Genomic DNA, 22,964 nt, shown 5'->3' with positions numbered 1-22,964 from the left:
AATAAGTTTTTAAGATATTAGTAGATATTAAATCAATGATCAATTATTCAAATGTTATTTCAGTTTTAATTTATGATTACGGAGCACAGTTTATATAATTGTAAGATGTATTTAGAATTTACATATAAAAAATACTATTAGATACTAAGATCTAGCCTCGATTTATTCTGTATACAGCGGCTAGGTTACCTTATTATTGATGAAAAAGATTATTTGTTATAAATTATAAGATAATAACCGCTACACATACACACATGCGCGCGTGTGAACACATTCAAATAAAAAAAAAGTAAATATCTGTACGATTGCAATTAAATGGATATATTTAATGAATTTAATGATAAATTTTATCCTATCAATAACATTATCAATTGCGAATATCAGATTTTTAATAAGAGCTATTATCTATCCATTTATTATCTATGAAAGTATGTCCAATAAATATGTGTTATATTTGTGAAACGTAAAAAAACGAGTTCGGTTATAAGAAAGTAAAAGGAATTAGTAATTATCGTTTTATAATTTAAATAAGATAACATTAAAAATAATATGTATTTTATTTTAATATATAAATTTATTGCGATTAAACATTCATTAATTCACTCCATTTTGATCTGATATTTAAAGTAAAAAATGTAGTTTATATAGCCTGATTTTAGGCTTTTAATATATTACACAAACAATGTTGCTTGACATGTTAAGATTCAACCTTGGAAAAAAATACACTCGTTTTACGAGGCGTGATTCCGGTCAGTTAATCGTGTGATTAATGTTTGATAATAAAGAAAAAAAATCTGTCGTACAAGAGTATATTGTACTGTAGACATGTCAATATCGAGCAAAAATATCGACTACGCGCGCGCGCACGCGACGCGATATATATATTCAGTTATTTTAAAACTATCTATATTCTTTCCAAATGAATAGACATATATATATATATATCAAATATATGGCACAATAGATTCCAAAAAAAAAACCGCTACTTTCTTTTAGACCTTACAAAGATATGTAATACTTGATATTTAATCATTTGATGTAGGAAACTAGGAACGATCATTTATTTATAATCCTAATCCCTATTCTCTATTACAAATTATAAACGATAAATGAAATGTACCGATTACCGAATGCATCCAAAATTCCTAAAAGTATTCATAAAAATGGAGAGTGAATATGAATGGTAAAAAAATATCTAGTCAATATTTTATTCATAAATTTTTATTCGATATTTTTATATCAAGCAGCAAAAAAATATCGAATATTCGATATTATCGAACAACGATAAACATCCTTAGTATATTGGCATACTAATATGCAATGGTCATTATTTAACTCAATAATTAGTTTTGTTACAGAATTAAAAGCAAGGAAGCTTATTACTAATCTTTTTGCTAATATTTTAACAAATAAAAGCAAATGTTATATTTTTACAGTTCCTCAACATAATATTTCAGTAGTTTCTTTTTGTAAAAAAGAATATTTATTTACCATATGTACATATTGCGCTTCACAAATCTTGAGATTCTCGAGCTTTGGACGTATTTATATAGCCGACTCTGATGTCAAGGAAAACTTTTTTCGATTCGGAATATCAATTGTGCGTATAATACCTCTCCCCAGAATGTAAAAGTCTTCGATCATCGTCGAAATGTTTAAAACGAGTTTGCCATTAGCGTCGAGTTTTCTGCAATTGGCATCTGATACTTTAAAATCTTTACGCTCGAGGACAGCGGGTTTCAACAGAACCCCGATCACTGTCCCACCATAAGTGTCATGGAAAAACAATGCATAATCCCCATAACCGTCCTAAAAATGAAAAAATAACGAACATAGAATATAGCACTTCAAACTGTTTAGATATTTAATATTTAAATCATGTAATATTAGTTTTTTTTTTTAAACACGCAGGATGCATCAATAAAAGTCAATAAAATTAAGTCATTTTTAATTGTTGATTATTAATAAGTTATTCAAAGTACTTACTCTTAAATCTTTTAAGAAACATTGTATAGGATCAAAGTCCACGACTGGAATTTTTTGAAGAGAATGAGCTTTATATGGATGTAAATCTACGATTTTTGCTTTGCTGGGTGTATCGACTGCCTGCAATTTTCTAGGAATCATACGTGACTTTAAATGCAGTAAACAATCATATTCTAAGAGCGGAGGACGGAATATAGGTTTTACATCCAAGACTATATTATTGAACAATAAATCGTCGAACAATTTCAGCGATTCCTTCGCGAGTACACTCATACGGTTTAAAACTAAATGCGATGGAGCTTTCCTAGTCCACAAAATTTTCTGTTGATCGTAAGGGGTAGATATGAATAAGGGTGGTAGAGAACTGCGAGCTGTATTAAATAATGTTTCTACGGCGGTAATTTCTTCATCTGCAAAATATAACACCATATATTGATAAATTCTTTTATATAATAGGGGTAAAAGATGTACCCAAAAACGATAATACAATTTAAAATAAATATTTTTTGGTCGTTATCTTTTACCTTTACAAAAATTCAATTTAATACTGGAAGATAGTAATTATTTATTTATTTTGTCTGTTAACAGTACTGAATAGTTCTTCTAACATTTAAAATAAACAATTGATTATTACCTAAGTTTTTGTAACAATTTTTGGATAAAATCAATTTCGATTTTAATACCAATTGATTATTTCAAATAAGTAGATAATTATTTCATGTTAATACATTGCAAAAATTTACGGTTATATTAAAATAAAAAAATGAAATATATTAAGATAATATTTACTAGTCATCTCGCCATTAAAGTTAACAATCACAGGATCGGTGTTCCAGTGAGCTCTCGCAACAATTTCCAGAAATCGTAGAAATGCTGTTTGCGGCGTTTGAGCCGGTTTATATGGCTCTGGTGCTAAGTACAATGATGCCATGAGCAATTCAACCACAATTCCAGGTATATGAGTATCGTCTAACAGTTGCGCCGATAACCAACGTTTTGCCAAACAACAAGCAGGACCGAACGACGGTTGCTGAGAATGCAACCTGAAAGAATGAGAATTGGGAATATAAGATACTTTGATTAATTTTATTTATTACACATGATTCATCTCATATGAATTATATTATGGAGGCATATTTTTTATTTAATCTTCAATATTTTTATTTAATCTTCAATACTCTAAATTTTGATTTTTATATAATATATAAGATTTATAAAAGATTGATATTAATAATATTAATCATCTTTAGAGACAACTATTAATTACAGTAACGTTTCTTGTATTATGTAGTTTAGAGATCTCTGTTGACAATTAAATCCGAAACAAAAATTCTGATTTAGGAAAAAGTGTTACTTTCAAAATAAAAGATATGCTCTTAATAGTCTACAATTTATCCTAACAAAGATTACGTTCATCAATTCTTACCCATGCAAGGCGCTGCTCAATTTAGGTAAATGAAACAATTTGTTTTCTAATTCAATGGATTCTTCATTGTCCCTATATTTAATTACTCCGTCCTCCTTGACTTGTTTCATTAAAGCGATTTCTTTCTGATGTGCCACTCTTAATCGAAAAACGAACCCATTCTAATAACAAGATAACTTTATATTTTCTATACTACAAATTCAAATGCAATATTATAGGACATTTACAATACAATATTAGAAATATTATACTATTAAAATAATCTATTAACCTGGTAAACATCTACATAAGAAGGATTGGCCTGTACTGTCAGTGAATGCTGCGTCCTGAGGCATTCCGCGATTTGTATGTGAAACGCTGCTTTCGTTTTCTTAATGGCTTCCAGTTCCTCAGGCCATTTTCCACTAGTCGACAATTGTAATGTCACATCGAGTGCATGAACATATGTAGGGCATTTCGTAATATTCTTTGAAAGACTCAGGCAATTTTTGTTTTCTTCGGTGATATTATCGATCTTCCGATGAACGGTAGCAAGCGGTGGAAAGATTTCTGCGTATCGGAAAACTGGACTCGAGCCTTGTACACCGTTTATTGTCAAAGGCATATCGTTCAAAGACATCAAATTCTTCTCTAAGATACTAAAAGCTTGCAAAACCTTTAGCGTAGCTTCTTCACCGGTTCCGTATACGAAGTGCGTTATTTTATACTAAATAAAAGTATATAATCATAAGTATATAAGATTTAAAGAAAATAGTAACTAATTGTAAAAATAAAGCATCTTAATTAACAATTAATATATTAGTAATTATAACGTTACCTTGTGCAATTCTAGCAAATCTTCCATTTGTTCCGCGACGTACAAATATTGGTTTCTGGAGATATTAAACTTTGTTTTTAGCAAAAATATTATTATCCTCTTGCATATTATTCTCTTGTCTGCGAGAGTTTTGCCTTTTGACCAAATCACAGCCTCACGAATGGCTCCATCTTTAAATCTACGTAATTCAGACTTGTCACCCCAAAAATTTCTAAAGTCAACTGCCTGTAAAATAAAGTACAAAGTTTTATATTTTATAGCATATTGTGTAAATATTAATTTAAAAAATATTATCGTATAAGTGTCGTTATACTTTAAATAATTGTTACATTTTTTATTTTATCATTGTATTAAGGTAGTAACTTGCTTACTTCTGATAAATTTGCTTCAGGTCCTTTATCCACGATATTAAAACATGTTTCAGGATTTAATTCTAGTCCAATAACGAGCTTTCCAATACTATCTGGTATTTCATCGTTGCATTCCCATTCCTTGCATACATTGGGTAGTACACATAATCGATTAATTCTATCTCCTAGACCTCTCTTTAGAACTTCGAAAAGCAACTTAATTGCCTGACTTCGTTTGTCAGGTCCGTAATTTAGTTTGTTGTCCAAAGTGGATTTGGCATTCACTGTTATCTCTAAAATGGAGTTATCCTGAAAACTACACATATACAAAAGTTATTAAAATAAATCTGACGTTCTCAATATAAAAATTCATATCGATCTATGAATTACCATAAGATGTGATCAAATGCTCTATGAAATGGCACGTTTCGCATAAAAAGTGCATGAAAGCTATCGACATGTATATTATCTACATATTTCAGGCACAGCGAAGCTTCCCTCTGTACCCACGAAAAAGTGTCTTTCGACAGATTCGCAGCAAAATTACAATATCCGCTTGTATCAAGAAAAACACAATCATAATATCTGTGATAATGGGATATTTGATTTTGACTATCCTTGTCTTCAAACATGGTAATTCCACTCTGGCACCAATTTCCCTGTGCTATTTCAAATAAAAGTAATTAATATATCAAATAACGTGAAAGTACAATACAGTTAGTAAGTTTACAGGTTTACCTAAACAAATCCAGACATTTCGTACGATCTGATAACTGCTCATAAAAGTGTTCAGCTTTTTCTCGCGCAGCAAATAGATCACGAACATAGTAATGATGTGGCTGGTGAATCCATCATATCCCTTATTCAATTCACGTTGACGCAACCATATTTTCAATAAGATTATACCGTCTCTCAAATTTGGATATTCTTTTATTGCTTGTGCAACTTCAGAGTTTATCCTCAACATTACCAAATCATGCAATACTAAAGAGTTGTAGTTTGGAGTAGGTGGTAAAGATGCTGTAAGCAAAGTAACATATCATATGAAAAATATCATAATTTTACAGTATAAAATTATACAATAATTTTTCATTTAAAATATAAATCTATGAATCATTAAACTTACTGTCTTCCAAAGAACTGTTTCGTTTGTTGTTGAAATACCATGCTGGTCTAATACTATTTTTCTCTGGCAAAAATCTATTCAACTTAAAACTACTTTCCTGTGCAGATATGTGTATTACTACATCTATCTTTTTGTTCAACCTTCCACTGGGACGAAGCTTCAAGGAAGGTCTTAGATTGTCACCGATAAATTTCTTAGTCTCGGCAATATCGCTTCCTATGTTCGACGCTACAAACGCCAGATATGTCGCTTTCTTTCTAAAATATACATAGTTCTGATAATCCTGCTTCCGGAATAAATCAGCTGGCATCTCCACCATTATGTCCACGGTAACAATGGATCCAAGAATACATCCTGAATTATAAGATCCAACCACGCTAATGTTGGATGGCTTTAAAAACTTAAAAACACTTTTAGTTTCTTTTGGTATATTCAGCACAGGAATACAAATACCTAGTTTATCACCCAAATTATTATCTACAAGCTGAAATATATTAATAGATTAGACATAATTTATTGCCTTGTATCTACTACAGTTTAGTTCAGTTGTATCACTTACCGGAACTTCTTCAGTTTCTTCGATAGATTCAATTGCTGCTTTCAACTTGCCAAACCAAATCTCAAATAGCGCTTTATATTTATTTTTAAGTCTCACTTCATTGAGAATCTCTTCAATTTGAAGTCGAAACAAATTTGAATGAAATAAATTTTCAGTTTCCCTAAGCTGACTAAGTTCCTCAACTGTTGGCTGCTTGTAAAGATTTTTTTCTAACTTTTTCTTTTTCTTAGGTGCTATCTCAGTTAACTCATCTGTGATTTTCTTCCTCTTCTTTTCTTGATTTACCATGAAATATTCAGTCTCTTGATTGTCCAATTCTATTTCTTCCTTTTCATCATCTTGTACAGAGTCCTCATTGTCAGATTTAGAATTCATTGAGTCTTCATTTTCAAAAATACTCTCAGCCTTGAGTCCACTATGCTTCATTTTTTTTAACTGAAATTATTTATCAAACATTTTTTTTTATTTTTTTCTATGAAAGTGTTATTGTACATTAAGAATGTTTCTAAATTTAAATATATATGTATGTAAATACATTATTTAAACTAATATATTGATTTAAAGCAATACATGCTCAGTAAATCACTTTGAATAAATTAAATTCTAGGAATTATATTTCAATGAACAATATATCTAAATTAAAATATATACAAAAGAGATGTTAAGTAAATATATAATATAATGCTGTTACCTCCAATTTATGTAAATTTATGTATTTTAATGCTTAGAATATATTCCAGCCACTAATTTTTCTTAGAATAAATTCTATGTACAAAAATGCACGAACATATTACAAAATTACATAAAAATTAAAGATAAAAGAATTATATTGCATATTTACCATACATTAATATTAAAATTTAGATATAATAAATTATTTGGTAAATATAAAGAAGAACCCGCTCCTCTTAAATTTTGATAAAAATATACTCAATCGATGCGTTTTTGCATGAAACGAAAGAATCTGATAGAAAAAAGTGTCGCTCTGTCCTACGAACCGAGATATTAAGCGGTAAAGTTGACGACTGTTCAGGTTAGGAAATCTATCATACCGACTACATATAGTACTACGCGTATGTCTTCTTCATGCTCTCTGACCACATGTGCATGCGTTTAGCCACAAAATTTAAAATCAAATTAAAAAATGAATTAGTTACTCGTGCAATGTTTCTATTATACGTAGTTCTATTCCAAATAAATCATAACCCATGTGGACAGAGGGGTGTACAGACAGTAAAGTTTAAGATTCGTAGGGCAGTGCGACACTTTTTTCTGCCAGATTCTTTCGTTTCATGCAAAAACGCATCGATTGAGTATACTTTTATCAAAATTTGAGAGGAGCGGGTTCTTCTTTATATTTACCTTTATTTGAGCTTATTGTGTAAAACACACACCGGCTACATCTAAACACAGCACATGCTGCTTTCCATTCCAATATTTCCCACATTCCGTTTGTCCACGTGACCAAAATTACACGCTACAACAACGACATCTGTTCTCTCTTTTTTTTTTTTTTCTACTAAAATCACGTTTCTTCGTCGGTATAGAATTGTTTGATGAAAAGTTTTTCATCTGGAAAAATAATATCGCGCATCGCGTATAACTCATTACAGAAACTGATTGAAACATATGTAAAATATTCGTGAAAGAAGCGTAATCAACGCGAAACACGCGTTCCAGTTAGAAACGCACTGTTCCGCGAAGTAATTGCAATGCAGATTCACAAAGCGTTCCATTCCTCTCTTTCCGGTAAAAGTCGTTGCATAACGGTCAATCGGTTCATCGCGTAGCTCTCACTTTCATTTCGTCATTCTGACGCTTCGTTTTCTCGTACTTTTTGTAAGGAAACGATAATTTTCAAGGATTTTCCAGCGCGACGAGAGTGAACGAAAGTTATCGACGGATGGCGATCTGCTGCGCCCTGCGCGATCGTGTCGATAGCGGTGTCAATGACAGCTGGGCGCGATGACGACAGTCAATGGCGTACGCGCAAGGTAGATACACCTGTGTCGATGTGTCAGAGGCAGAGTCTCGACGTTAGATCGCCGTGACGTTGAATACTCGGGTGCCGTGCCGTCGTGCTGTCCTATGGATGTGCTGCAATCCTAGGAGTGGCCCGCGAAGCGAATCGAGCTGAATCCGGGTGAGCCGTGGTACCGGAGAACCGTATGTGCTGTTTATCGTGAATGTTTATGGCTGGCATGTTAAATGGCAATGAACATGGAAGTGGCGGAGGCGTCCGGGTTGGCGTCCGACGCTCGTCTCTCGACGTCGGCGGACTCACCCGACGACGCTAGTTCGGAGACCCACGGCGGACCCACTACGCTCGCGAACGAGTCGTTGCCGCGCGCCGGTGAAGACGCAGCGAGCGAGGATTCTGTCGACGCGCGACCGATAACGAGCGACAGCGACGCGACAGGAATAAAGTGCGAGGAGGCTGCGAAGAGCTCGTCGCTGACGGACAACGGTCCACGCGTACCCCAAACCCCGTTAGCCTTTACCATCGATTTTGGTAACAAGGAAGTGGACACTGCGAAGTATCAGAACCTGTTCGAAAGGTACAACGCTAGACATAGGCGGAACCTCTCCACGTCCAAGGTATTAAAGATTCTGTCGCTTTTAATATGTATTTCATTCAAAAAGTTGTGTATTGTAGAACTCTCTGAACTGATGCACATGATGTAATCATTCCAAGTGAAACATTGTTTTCCAGTAAGCGACACAGTATGACAAAGTGATTAAGTATATCATCTTTCGATGCTTTCCCCTTAGTGGAAAAAGTTGACACAAGCATTATTCTGTTTTTCTTGTCATTCAGAGAGGAAAAAAATAAAATGACACTTGTGTTGACTTTTGTGTCTCTAAACAAAAAGTATCCTTTATTTAACATTGGTAAACAACAAAACAAATAATAAAGATATAATGATATTCACTGTGATATTCACTTTGTTATCTTTTTTTTTTTTTTTGCTGGAAAACATCTGTTATTTATTTTACTTCAACTTCTTGCTAACAAACGTAAGGTCTGTTTGCATTGCTATAAACCCCAAAAATTTTTGCACTTAAAATGAAGTAAATATATGTTCTCTCTGAAGAGAGAGAGAGAGAGAGAGAGAGAGAGAGAGAGAGAGAGAGAGAGAGAGAGAGAGAGAGAGAGGGAGGAGGGGAGATTTTAGATGCAAAAAACACAATTAATGCAAACAGATTAATTATTTATTGTGTGTATGTAACAAATATAGTTGTTTTACTTCAACTGATTGTACCATATGTATCAGATTTTTTTTTATAAGGAACAAACTTTATGCTTTCCATAAATAGATACTTAAATTTAATCAGTATTGTATGTTAGCAATTTGTTAACACACAGATTCAAGCAATGCTGTAATACAGCAGATTGCCATCAACTGCATCCACATTTAAGCTCGTATTTAATCAACAAAATTTGTTGATAAAAATCTAATAGCAGAGTGTTAATAGAAACCAAACAGAATCATTTTGCGAATTATTTAGATGAACTATATGATTCAAGCAGATTCTGCTTGAAATTTCCAAATTAATTTGCCATCACATTTTATTAATGAATTCTGTTATATTTCTATTAGCATTCTATCGACAAACTGATTTGTACTAAACACTTTATCAAATTCGTCTTCTGATAGATTTAGCAACGTGAATAATCAATTTTAATTTTACTGTACTTTTTTATAATAAAGTATAATTAATTTTTACACAAATTGTTTAATTTATAATCTTGATATAAGAATGCAATATTAAGGTAGTTCTTCACAGACTCCCTAGTCAACTGAATGCTGAGAATAAAAATTGCGAAATTCTCAATCGAATTGTATATATGGCGTTCATTAAATATATTTATAAATTTTAAGGTCTTTGTTGATAATATTTGCATTGAAATAATAAAGTTTTAATAATATTAATATTGTTTATACGTAGCGATGAACCACGTAGTGACATGAAAGAGGTTATGAAATCGTACATTTTTGCTGTTTCTACAATAAATATCTCGAAAATTTGTTCGGTTACCTTCACTTTTATTTTGACCGTTAAAAAGTACGAATCTTTAACTTTCATCTATTACTTTTTCATTATCAACTGCAGTTTTTTACTATACTAATTTGTAAATAATAGCGCTCGGAACTGTACGATACCCTATGTCTCCGTGTATAAGAAGCCAATTTCAACGAATTTTTTCTCAAAAAGTTGAGTTCGGCAATCGGGGTTTAAAAAAATTGTAGCATATAGTTCGAGATCCAGAGAACCTCATATATTTTTCTTATTTTTTCTGCAGTAATTCATTTTTGTGAAGAACTACCTTAAGTTAGAAGAGTTTTATGTAAAATATGTATATTGTATTGTATATTTGTTTTTAGGTAGAAGTAAAATCAAAGAAACCGAGCACTATATTGTCTCCAAACTTGGTGCAGAAGCAAAAAGTTCCTAGCACTCATTCAGAGGGTTACTTTAGCAGTGAAGATGATACAAAGCGCAAAACTGACCAATTATCAGAAAGACTTAAACAATTAGGTAAATTGTAGATTACACTTTTGTTTTTTTTATTTTTAAAGAATGATTTTATTTGATAATTACAATTAATATAATTTAAATTTTTTAAAGTCATTAATATCATATATATTATAATTTTGTAATTTTTCTTGCTTTAATTTTTATAAATATTTTAAAAGTAACTTGTATAATATTTTGATGAAAGAGTTAATATAAATAATTACTTATAAAATTGATTATTGAATCTCTTATACTGAGAATAGTCTGATAAAATATGGATCCTTTAATATAAATTCTTTGTATTGAAACTGAATACCTGTTATGTATGAGTCATGGTGAAGTCATGTTCTTCAAGCTTTTTAATATTCCTTACAAGTACCTTCTACCCATTCTGAATGATATAGCCTGCTGACATATTAATGACTTTGATGTCATAACCATTTCCATGTTAGGAACTATGTGTGATTTTTCTCCAGAAATTATGAATAATGTTGACGACTCTATTGTCACTTTTGTCATCATTCTGCTATTTTTGAAATGATGTTCCAGAAGATGCATGCATTATCTCTGAATTAGAAATGTGAAATACTAAAAACTAAATTATAAACTGTATACATTGTATTGTATTTCTTAAATTATATTCATTTTTATAAACAATAAGTTATTAATTTTTTACAGTTTATTAATTAAAAGTTTTAATTGTGTATATTTGTTAGGTGCCAAGAATCCTTCAAGAGCACATTCTAGCACAAAGAGATCTACGAATGAAGTAGATCCTTCTCATCAGAATAAGCAGTATTTAATGACAAGATCCTGTGATGATGAATTACATCACAACAAACTGTCGTCTCAAGGTCTCTCTTTAGAACTTGAAACTAATGAAAATATATATTGGACATCCCAAAGATCTGCAACGATAAATGATTTAAGTCGCATTCAGATTAGCAATTACGACGATGACGAAAATGAGAAGCGATATACGAAAAACATTGAATATATCGACATTAATCATGAGTGTAAGGAAGTAAACAATGTAGATGACAACAAAGTATCTAACATGAATTATCTTCACGATGATTTCAATATAAAGGATACAAACGAGAGAGAGAATAATTTATTGAGTGATCAGAGAGAGCAATTCGTCAGTTACGCGATGGATCTAAACGCAGATGACATCACGGATACTAATCTAGATGTATTTAACGTCAGCAACGTTGATGCTGATTCGGATGGTGCGGTGAGCGAAGCTGGAACATACACAATACACAAGGACTATACCGATGAGGAGAAAGCAAGAATGGATATCGACAAAGTTTTCAGCGTTGGTGTTCTAACTGAAGACGAAAGCAACGAAGCATACGTTCATAATTTTAAGGTAGATAACATCTACAAGTGTTCGCATTCGTAATTGCGCGAGATGTTCACGATATGATCTTATTTTACAGATGAGTATTTCACGCGATAATAACGCATGGATATCGGAATGGGCTACTCAAGTAGCGGAGCATAACTCTCTACCTCCGATAATAGGCGGCTCGACGGGTCGTACGCCACCTCTGAGTCCCACTAAGATACCATCTCCAATTAATGCTAGATCTCAACGAATGTCACGCAATCGCTATGTATGTACAAATATTTCATATAATAATAAGATATCTTTAAAACACAATAAAATTACCAATACGAGTCAATATTAGATGGATGTATGCGTACAACATAAAATATTTATTGTCTACAAGTTTTGATTATGCATCTCATTACATTTGACAATTATTTTCTATTAATGTAATTTTAGTTAACTTGTCACGTGTAATCACTAATTAAGATTGTACTGAAAAGGATCCAGAACGAAGAGGATTAGAATGTTTTTATTTATATCTTTAGATATAATAAATATATTTTATGTACACACAGACACGTCTATTCAACTCGTATTGGCATTTTTTGATTTAATTCGTTAGAGTATAAACATTTTAATTTAATAGAGAAAGTTGTAAAATTTATTTAAAAATTATAAAATTTGTATATAATATTAATTTTTTATATTATACATAGTTTCTTTTAATAATTATACAAATTCAAAAACAGTCTTATCATCTTAATATTTTAAAAAATCGTCTTATGATTTGCTTTTTTTTACTTCTAAATATTTAAATCTTTTGCATAGGAACAGTTACCTGATAACAATCTGGATACGGACTCGTATATACGAATAAAAGAAAGGCTCGGTTTAGTTTCAAGTCAGCATCAAATTATTGATTCCGGTGGAGAATCCGATGATGACACCAGTAACAGTTACAACACGCCGCCTAACAGCTCACAGCGTACACCTGTACATAATACCGTAATTAGACGCGGCAGCTTGTCCGAATCATTGTTTCGGCGAGCAAACAGCAACGAAAATAGGCGAAGCGTCCGAAAATATTTAAGCTCAGCCAAATCGAAGACTGCTGATATTAATGTAGAATTATTGAAGAGCCCGTCCCAATTCTTGTCGCCTCTCCATTTGGAGAGAAGAAGTAGTTCTCTAGATAGGTGAATGATCCATTTCACACATACATATTACATTCTGACGAATTAATTTATTAACAATAATAATATCATATGTTACATTTATCATATGGTATGTAATAATTTTGCTATTGGAAAATGTAGAATGTTGTTAATTGAATATTGAATCTATAACAAAACTCAATATAAATTATTATTGAGTTTTTCACATTAAAAAAAATCTTATTTTTCTTTAATATAGGAAAGAATACGCTTCTGATACAACGGAATCTAATACGTCCAGAAAAAACAGTGCGAAATATAAAGAAGATCTTAAACATACGAATAGTCCCATTTTAAACCGTCTCAGACCACCTACGCCAAAATTGACTAATAGCCCAATCGTTAGCCGTAAGGCTGCTGCAACGATTCTCAATTCTCCCATGTTAGAAAGACCTAAACATTTGGCAAAATCGTCACAAGCGAAAAATATTGGATACTTTACATGCGTCGAAAATAGGTACATATTTTTCGTATTTATATGATATGAATATATACACAACGATATATAATTTTAAAACGTCACAATTCAACATTTAATTTTAAAGCAGTTAATATATATCTCATATGTTAATTCTTTTACAGTCCATATATGCTGAGAAAATCCAACAGCACTACGAATTATCATGAAGGAACCAGTTATTTTGATAAGGACATGCCTATTAAAGCGCCTAGTATGCTACGAAACAGTCCGGAACTTCAACGACATCTCAATATACAAAGATCATCGAGTAACGCAAGCATTAGGAACATGAAATCACAGAATCTCATGTCGCGTCGCAGCAGTTTCAACAATAGTGATATTGACAGAATATCGTCAAGAGGAAAATATGCCTCTGTTGTTGCCTCCGATAGTAGTAGCGAAGCTGGTGAACAACAAAGAAAATCTCCCCTGACGTCAATCTCTTCGGGAATCAAATTGAATAGGGCTTTTAGCATAAGAAGAGCAAGGTATCTTATGCAGAAATTGAACAAAATACTACTGGAAAATACAAATATGTCATATCATCTTGTGTGACTTTTACAGAAAATTAAGTTGAATATATTATTCACAGGTTAAATTGCGAGTCTGATACAACTCCGAATACAACCCCTGAAGAAAGACGTCGACGAGCGCAGTCCGAAGTTAAGACCGCAGCACCTTTAAATAAGCAGCAAAGTTATCATCGTATTCGCACAAATAGTGTCGGAGCGCACAGTAAGGAATCATCGAAAAAGTCGGAGACAACGAAATTCAGAGCACCATCCATATCTAGAACTGATACTGGTAGATTTAGTATGAGAGCTCCAAAGCCGGCTCATGTAAGCATCACATCTGTAAGAGATTATTTTATCTATAGGATGTTTTAAATATAAATTTTTCATTTTTTTTCTTAAGCATCCTCCTAGTAGTCAAAAAATGAATCAGAAACCGAATAAAGATCACAAAAAGTCCGGTAGAAGTAATTCCACTCTTACGTCTAAGGAGGTGGAGTTTCAGAATTGGAAGCGGCGGAAAAGTTACGATCCAATGAAAGCAGCCGCCGAAGGAAGAAAAAAGTTAATAGACAGTACAAAGAAACATCACAGTACCGAGGATGGTTCCAGCAAGTGAGTATATAGAAATATACGAAGTGTTTGCGCAAATAATAAGCGTATTTCAGTTTCCGAAAAGAACAATTTATATTGCAGTCATGACAATTCCGTACTGAGATCTGCTAGTTTTCATGGTACAGGAGGTGCTCTCTCGTTAGCCAACGATTGGTCGGATAACGAATTAAATTACTGTTACGAGGACAATCAAGTACCTCCGCCTAGTAGTCCACAGTTGGTATGTGTGTATGGATTATCATTAAAGTTTTATAAAATCTATTGACAATTTTTATTGACAAATTAACTACTAATTTTATTAAGTTATAACAAATATAATGGTATATCAAATGCTTCATAAAATCTCTAATTGATTAGGAGAGCGACAGTGATTTAGAAACTTCGTCTTATCTACAAGCAACTCAGAATGTTGTATCCGCAATGTCTGCTCGTATGACAGGATATCGTCCACCTCTCGTTTCTGACAATGAGAGCGACGAAGACACGAGTCACAGTTTACATCAGAATATATCAAAAAGAATACGCCATCCGAGCGATACAGAGAGCAGCGACGAACAGCATCCTATGTCGCAATCTCCTATCTCCAGCACTAAATATAACAAAGAATTTAGGTATGTGTTTATGGTTTTCTTTCTTGCATTTTAATATCTTTGTATATCCAACTATTTCTTCTCTCTAGTTTACGTCAAACAAAATTGGATCTGCAACGAACAAAACCTGTGTCTTCCAGTGTGAACAAAACTAAAAACTTATCACATGATGCACATGGCAAGTCTGAGTCGCTTTCCAGTATTAATAGAACAGATTCTGGACGACCTACTGCGCGAATTAACAGAGGTCTGAACGTGGTAAGAGGGTGTAACATTTTTTTCAATATTTATAATAATATGTAAGATATAAATTATATATATAAATATATATAGGGGCCTAAGAGTAAGCCGAAGGAACAAAAAAAGCCCTCAACATCAAATGTACGTGAAGTCGAGATGCAAAATTGGAAACGTCGCAAGAGCTACGATCCCATGAAGGCTGCTATGGAAGGACGAAGAAAAGCCGGCTTGGCAAAGAAAAATGCAGCTCTCTCACCAAGGTAAATTGAAAGTTGATTCAGCTTCTCATAAAAAAAGAAGTAATATAATGAATTTTTCTAAGTAAGGCAAAAGTCCAGAAGTTGCTTCTTGATTTTTTGCATTGTCTAAAATATATTATATACTAATTAAGAAGATAATTTTTTTATTTTATTTGTTATATTTTGTTGTTAGGACCGATAGCGATCGATAATCTAAAAATAATGTGGCAAAACAAGCAAGCGGTATGGTACAAACTTATTCGAACATTTTACATACCAATTCCTTCATTTTATATAGATTCAAGAGGTACTGTTAATAGATGTTTGTCACATTTTAAAGATATAAAACACTTTTATCAACACGAGAATGCTTGTTTTTTTATGTTGCACTAACTCAGAGTTCCCTTCAAGTTAAGAATGATAGAAGATAATACTGTATTTTACGTTAATTTATCTATTTTAGTGATGTATTTGCTTTTGCATTTCGTGTTTTTATTACCCATGTAATTGTTTATTGTACTCTAGCAAATTCATTCAAAGAATCGTACCTATTTCCATGGAAAAATATTGCTTTTTAATTAAATATAGAAATCTAATATTTTATTTGTTCAATATTGAAATTGCGTTTAATTTGATAGTTAGCTTTAGCGATAATGTGCGATGTAAATACGCGTTAACAAAGCTTTTCCATTTCTCTTTTGTTAAAAAAAGTATGAATAAGATGGGAGAGATTTGTTTTTTTACTTGCTCATAATTGAACAATTTTACTTATACTTTTATTTGATTTTAGCCACGTAGCAAGATCGCAGAGTTTTCATGGATCAGTAGGATTAGCAGTCAGCGATTGGAGCGACGATGAACCAGTCATATCCGCAGACGAAGGCCCACTTTACTAGAATTGTCTCAGAGTTGGTGGGTAACACAAAACCGAACATATGCATAAAAATAAGATAAAGCCAAATTACAAAAATTCTTATATATATAAAAATTGCAAGAATAAAAAAATTTTACGGGATGTTATAGGAATTTAAGCACTCCTATATTTAGATATAAATCTATTGAAAAAACTGTAATGAGCCAAATAACTAAAGAAGTCTTTTCTATATTATAAATTTGTGAACTATTGACTGTCTATTGCTAAATTTTTAGTTACAAAATTGCGCTTCCTAAAGGTGATACTTAAAAATTATATGCAGAATTAATGATATTAGTATTGAAACGTCCAATTGTTTGTGATTAATTTATACGAGATGTCTTTTTCTCTTAAATTATTTCATACTTTTTATTACACGTTAAATGAAAAATATTGCCTAAATATAAAAAATATTTCATGTGTACAATAATGTTAAAAAGAGAAAAAAGATTGATAAGAGTCTCGAAATATCTTAATTATCGAGCGAGAATATATTCGATTTATAATAAGGAGTGCTAAATATATGTATAGAGAAATATATGTGGTTTAATTGGTTTAATTTTGGACCAATCGTGTAAGCGTTTATGTGCAAATATTTTTATGTATATAAACGCATTTTGTTTCACATTGGTGCAGACGATTTGTTTAATTATAAAATATTTACTTTAATAATAACTTGTAAAATATATTTTTTTATTAAAAGCGCAAAGAGCAAACACGCGAAATAATTTTATGTATAGATTTGCGTATCTTTCTTTGTCATGTTACAAGAATTATGTACATTACATTGCTTGTAATAGTGAATACAAACTCACATTAGTACTCACAGGTCCGTATTTAGAACCGATAATAAACGGATAATAATAAATAAATTTTTATTGATAAAAAAACGGGCTTTTATCTCTGAAATTCTATACTATGCGTAACGTAAACTATAGTATGTTATAGCGCTAACATCATTGTAAACGCGTTCTGAATACGGGCCATGATTTCTTCCTGCTCATATAACTATTGACACAGAAAGAACGATGTGCTACGCTCTCTTCCAAACGCGCAATGAATTGTAATAAATATTTTTCCTCTACGATAATTTAATGTGATCATGAAGGGCTTTACAATGATCTTAATTATTAAGATGTATATATATATCACTGTCTATCGATTTAATTGTACATTCTTTCTCTCGATTTTACATAAGAACTAACCGATACGTTTTTCAATTTGGTTCGAAAGAAATGTTTGTAACGTATTCGACCAGAAAATACTAAATGACACTGACATAAACATAAGATATTTTATACATAAGTTCAAGGATGACTTGTTCAAAGGATTGTATCACTTGTTCATCATATGCTTGTTCCAATATAAATTCGATAAAAATTTTATCTAAATTTTCTAAAGAATTTCGTAAAATTTATACAAATTTGTTGTGCATATCGCAAGCATTATGATAAAGAGTTATATTAATGCTTCCTTTATTGCATAATTCTTGGAAGAATTATACTAAAGCAGAATTATACTATTATACTAAAGCAATTTTTCTATATATTTCCTTTACCATTCATTTCTTATACATATAACGTTAAAAAATAAAAATTTTAATTAGAAAATTGCGAAATTTACATTTTTTTATCGATACAATTTATTGATTTATATTTCACAATATGGAATTATGCAATAAAGATCACAGAAGAATGTGATATTACGACAGAATTAGAAAGATACTGAGTTAAATATGATAATATAAATTTCTTTGTTAAAAATTAACAGATAAATGTATACTAGTTTTATTGAAATTAAGTTTCCATGATGATGTTTGGTTCTAAAAATGTTTAATTCTGTAATATTGTACGCAGAGTTTGTTAATGTGTTGCAAAGATAATTATAGACAAAAAATGATGTGTCAATCTTTAAAATTCAAATTTGTATTTAATTTTTTAATCAATTATTTACAATATTTTGTTTAAAATAATATATTTTCAAAATGCATTGCGAAATTTATAGAATTGACATTTGATAAAAGAATTTATTACATTTTATGTGCAATGCCGCGTATTGGAAGTTATTCTTTTATAAATTTTGATATACCTATGTATAATTAAAATATCTTACAATCGTACGAACTAATAATGTTTTTAAATACATTTATTTTACGTTCTTGATCTTTCTTTGAAAAAATATGGGCTTCCAATGTGCAGACAAAAACCACTATATTTTCAAGATGGGTATACATCAAAATATTGAAAATACATGGAGCGATATATTATGTTATATTAATTGTACAACTGGAAATATGAGGATCTCATGAATACAAAAGAAATCATAGTTCATCTTAATTGTAATTTTACTTCTTTTTGGAAAAATTTTATCTTAACGCAACAAAGAAAAGTCTCAATTACTTCTAAAGATGCTTGTCGTTAAATCCTTACATTTCTAGATCGGTTGACCAAGTAACAATACATAAACACTATTTTTTGCTAATGAATCTTTTAAATGTAACCGATTATAAATGAGTCTTAATTTTCTTTTTATCATGATATATCAAAATGTCATCTTATTAATATGATTTGAATCGTTTGCTTCTAAGTTTTGTACACAATTGCTATTTGCATAAAGCGTATAAAACGTACATGTTTCACATTTTGTTTTGTCACGCAGAAAAAAGCGTGTGCATGTATGTAATAATAAAGTGATATATTTTTGTATATTTAAGCCTACTAAGCTGTTAAGCGCATTAAGTTCCATTTTACCGTTAATTAATTTTTATTAAAAATATATGTACACAATTCTTTTGCAGAAAATGTTATACATGATAGTGAAATATAACATCCGTATCTTAAATAAGAGTGTCAATCGATCGTATGTATCGTAATAATATATAAGTGTAAATCACAAAGCAGCTGTTTATTTTTTTTATTTGGAGTGATGAAAATGACTGAAAAACAAGTGGTAGTCAGAAGGCGCACAGTCTAGTGAATAAGCCACATGGGTATCACTTATCAGCAAAGTTTCCTTGACATGTTTTGCGGCGTGAGGTAGAGCGTTGTCATGAAACAAGATTACTTTATGCTGTCTTGTCTCATATTTTGGTTGTTTTTCGCGTAATGCTTGGCTCAAACGGATTATTTGTTGTTGATAGAAATCCCCTTGTGACTATTTGACCAGATTTTAACAGCTTATGGTACATTAACACTCTGCTGATCCTACCAAGTACAGAGCATGGTCTTTTTCTCATAAATATTGCGTTTTAGCGTCGATGTAGATGGTTGGCTTGGGTCACAAATGGTTTTTCGGCGTTTGGGGTTATCGAAATAAAAACCTCTTTCTTTTTTACCTGATAAGCAGCTTTTCAGATGTGGTTTCTCGCCTTTCGATGTCTCTTTTTTTCATATGGTACCCATTTTCCTCCCTTATATATCTTTCCCATAGCTTTTAAACGCATGGAAATGGCTGCTTGAGTAACATTCAATGTTTCTGCAAGTTGATTTTGTGTTTGACATGGATCTTCATCTACCAATGCTTGCAGTTCTGTATCTTCGAATTTTTTTTGCTGGCCTGGACGTTCTTTATCATTCGTGTTAAAATCATGAAGTTTAAATCGTCGAAACCATTCCTTACAAGTCGTTTCCGATAGAGCAAGTTCCCCGTAAGCTTCAACAAGCATTCGATGAGATTCAGCAGCAGTTTTCTTCAAATTAAAACAGAAAAGCAAAGCTTCGCGCATATGATGCTTATTTGGTTGAAATTCAGACATTTTCTTCGCAGACATTTTCTTCAAACAACTCGAGATATTAGTTGTGGAATAAATTGTTAGGAAGACTTTGAGTGGCACACACAAAGAGATGTCCTCTTTTTTTATTCGGACTGGATTACAACGTAGTCCTTCCAGGAGGACGATTCACAGTTCACACAAGACTTCAAGCGTCCAAACTCCAAAGACAGAGTTGCTCTCTGTCAGTTTGTTACTTTTCTATCTCCAAAATAGGGTGCGTTCCGAGTTACGCATGAAGCGCGTAGACTGCATAGAAAGTCGTTCCGAATTAACTATTGCGCGCTTCGAAAGCGCTTCGAGAGTACTTGAATTCCCCAGATTATACTAACCGTACTGAATTCTTAGCACTCCATTCAGCGCATTGACTGCTTCTCTTTCGACCTGAGGCAGTTGATGCGTCTGATGCGTTCATGCGGTCTATGCGCATGATTTGTAATTCGGAACGAGCAACGAGTACCGGACAATACAACAATGAACGGACGAATATTTGCGATTTGCGATGGAACAGCGATTACAGCAATTGCATGATTTCCCGGTCTTATTAGAGGATAAAAATAAAGTATTAATTTTATTTTTAAATGAAGAGGATATGGCGAAAGTAAGCCAAGATAAAATTAATGGCATTATTCAACAAAAATTAAAAGGGCGAAGTAAGAGTCAGAAGTAAATTACATTTAAAATAATATTAAAATGTTAACATATTTACAATAGAAATATTACAAAAATTGCTTAACAATTGTTACGCGCAGCATGTTTTTAATTTTAAGTAACGGGCATAATGTTTTTAATTTTAAGCAATTTTTTGTAATATTTCTATTGTAAATATGTTAACATTTTAATATTATTTTAAATGTAATTTACTTCTGACTTTTACTTCGCCCTTTTAATTTATGTTGAATATTGTTAAATTAAGAGTCCTTGAATATTTTCATCAAAATTAATGGCATACTATTTTACCTTGATTTATTTAATGTATAGATTAGACGTTATATTAATTAGGAATTACGCGATCGACGTAATCTATAACTTTTTCAACTCCAGTTTCTTTTCCACGTGATTTATCTACTATTAATAGAAAATATTTTCTGTATATCACTTAGAGATATGCCTTCGACTTCATTTTCACTATCGCTCGAGTCGGAACTGTCATCGGAACTTTCATCATTTTTCTTTAAAAGTATTAAAGAAGAAATTACAATTATTAGAAATTGTTTATTGACGTCTTGTATAGCGTCCATCTTGAACTCGCATAGAATGCATAGGAAATCGTTCCGAATAACTAAAGCACTTCATGCGCTTTGACTAAACGGAACGATTTCAAAGCGTTACGCACCAGTAATGCAGTATACACGCTTCATGCGTAACTCGGAACGCACCCTAGTTGTGTAAATTTTTTAATTTTGCATTTTTTACGCAATAAAATATAATATGAAATCATAGGTCTGTTTTTTATTGCTACACTTTCTAAACTGTTGCACGTGATGTAACATTTGAAGTGAAACGAACGTATATTTATTTCACTTCAATTTGAAAGAAAATAGAAAAGGCAATATTTTCCCATGATCAAAAACCAGTCTTAAAAATTTATTAAAGTTTTCTATCAAATTTATTAAAGTTTTTATGACAATTTTTTGAAAAAATTAAATGTATCATACTTTAAGAAATTGATGATTTGTTACTTCAAGCTAAACAAAAAAATTAAAAAAACTTTTTAAAACGTTTTTTGATATTTTTTTTTAAGTAAAGAAAAAAACAAACAATTAAAAAAAAAACGTTTCATTTGGATTATTTTTCACAAAGTTTTATAGGCATTTGAAAATTGAAATTTAAAAAAAAATTCATATGATGACTATATATGTTGATAACAAAATTTGAAAGTCATGGTAGCTTCTTTCGATGGATACTATAATATATTAAATATATATATTTATACATAAAAGAGAAATACATATAATTTGATTATTCCTCCTCCAAAATATATAAAAGATAGTTATATCGTTTATGGAAAGTAAACAAAGTCTTAATAACAATGCATTTGAATACTCCTGCGCATTAACTAAACATATACTTCCCGGTATCTCTCTAATGACGATTGTGTCTGATCCTTTACTTGAGGGTCCCTATTATAGACCTAATAGTTTTTGTAAAGCATCTAATTTGCAGTTCTAATTCTAATTTCCATTTAATGGCGCGTGTTTGTGCACAGCTGACACGCAAGCGCATGGTTACTTCCGGTATCCCTCCCCCTCCATCTTAGCCTCAGCGGCCTTTTCCGCTCTTCCGAA

The 22,964-nt window shown here is 31.6% G+C and overlaps 2 protein-coding genes across 4 annotated transcripts; one reads left to right on the top strand and one right to left on the bottom strand.

The window, feature by feature from the left end:
* Window positions 1-1,511: 1,511 nt before the first annotated feature.
* Mat89Ba (nucleolar protein 6 Mat89Ba) lies at window positions 1,512-8,590 on the bottom strand. Of its 3 annotated transcripts, XM_018545681.1 has the most exons (13): window positions 8,549-8,590; window positions 7,627-7,836; window positions 6,265-6,699; window positions 5,706-6,189; window positions 5,318-5,599; window positions 4,970-5,243; window positions 4,601-4,895; window positions 4,230-4,454; window positions 3,684-4,118; window positions 3,413-3,573; window positions 2,776-3,029; window positions 1,987-2,396; window positions 1,512-1,809 (listed from the first exon to the last, which is right to left on the bottom strand). In XM_018545681.1, the coding sequence occupies exons 3-13, from the start codon at window positions 6,688-6,690 to the stop codon at window positions 1,546-1,548; spliced, it is 3,510 nt and encodes a 1,169-aa protein (XP_018401183.1). In that variant the 5' UTR covers window positions 6,691-6,699; window positions 7,627-7,836; window positions 8,549-8,590; the 3' UTR covers window positions 1,512-1,545. The 3 variants fall into 3 exon arrangements, with proteins under 3 accessions (XP_018401183.1, XP_018401182.1, XP_018401184.1); XM_018545680.1 differs by lacking the exon at window positions 8,549-8,590 and having other exon boundaries at window positions 7,627-8,190; XM_018545682.1 differs by lacking the exon at window positions 8,549-8,590 and having other exon boundaries at window positions 7,659-8,190.
* LOC108778282 (uncharacterized) lies at window positions 8,479-16,982 on the top strand. The gene is made up of 14 exons (XM_018545413.1): window positions 8,479-8,862; window positions 10,653-10,806; window positions 11,502-12,160; window positions 12,231-12,407; window positions 12,953-13,320; window positions 13,538-13,795; window positions 13,921-14,286; window positions 14,391-14,637; window positions 14,714-14,925; window positions 15,007-15,145; window positions 15,283-15,536; window positions 15,605-15,773; window positions 15,849-16,015; window positions 16,785-16,982. Exons 1-14 carry the CDS (start codon window positions 8,479-8,481, stop codon window positions 16,888-16,890), a joined length of 3,660 nt encoding a protein of 1,219 aa, XP_018400915.1. The 3' UTR covers window positions 16,891-16,982.
* The last annotated feature ends 5,982 nt before the right edge of the window (window positions 16,983-22,964 follow it).

The sequence above is a fragment of the Cyphomyrmex costatus genome, unplaced genomic scaffold (assembly GCF_001594065.2).
Source record: "Cyphomyrmex costatus isolate MS0001 unplaced genomic scaffold, Ccosl1.0 scaffold5, whole genome shotgun sequence".
In the NCBI taxonomy this organism is placed as follows: Eukaryota; Metazoa; Arthropoda; class Insecta; order Hymenoptera; family Formicidae; genus Cyphomyrmex; species Cyphomyrmex costatus.
The sequence above is the reverse complement of the archived record's forward strand: the minus strand, read 5'-3'. Positions and strand labels throughout refer to the sequence as shown.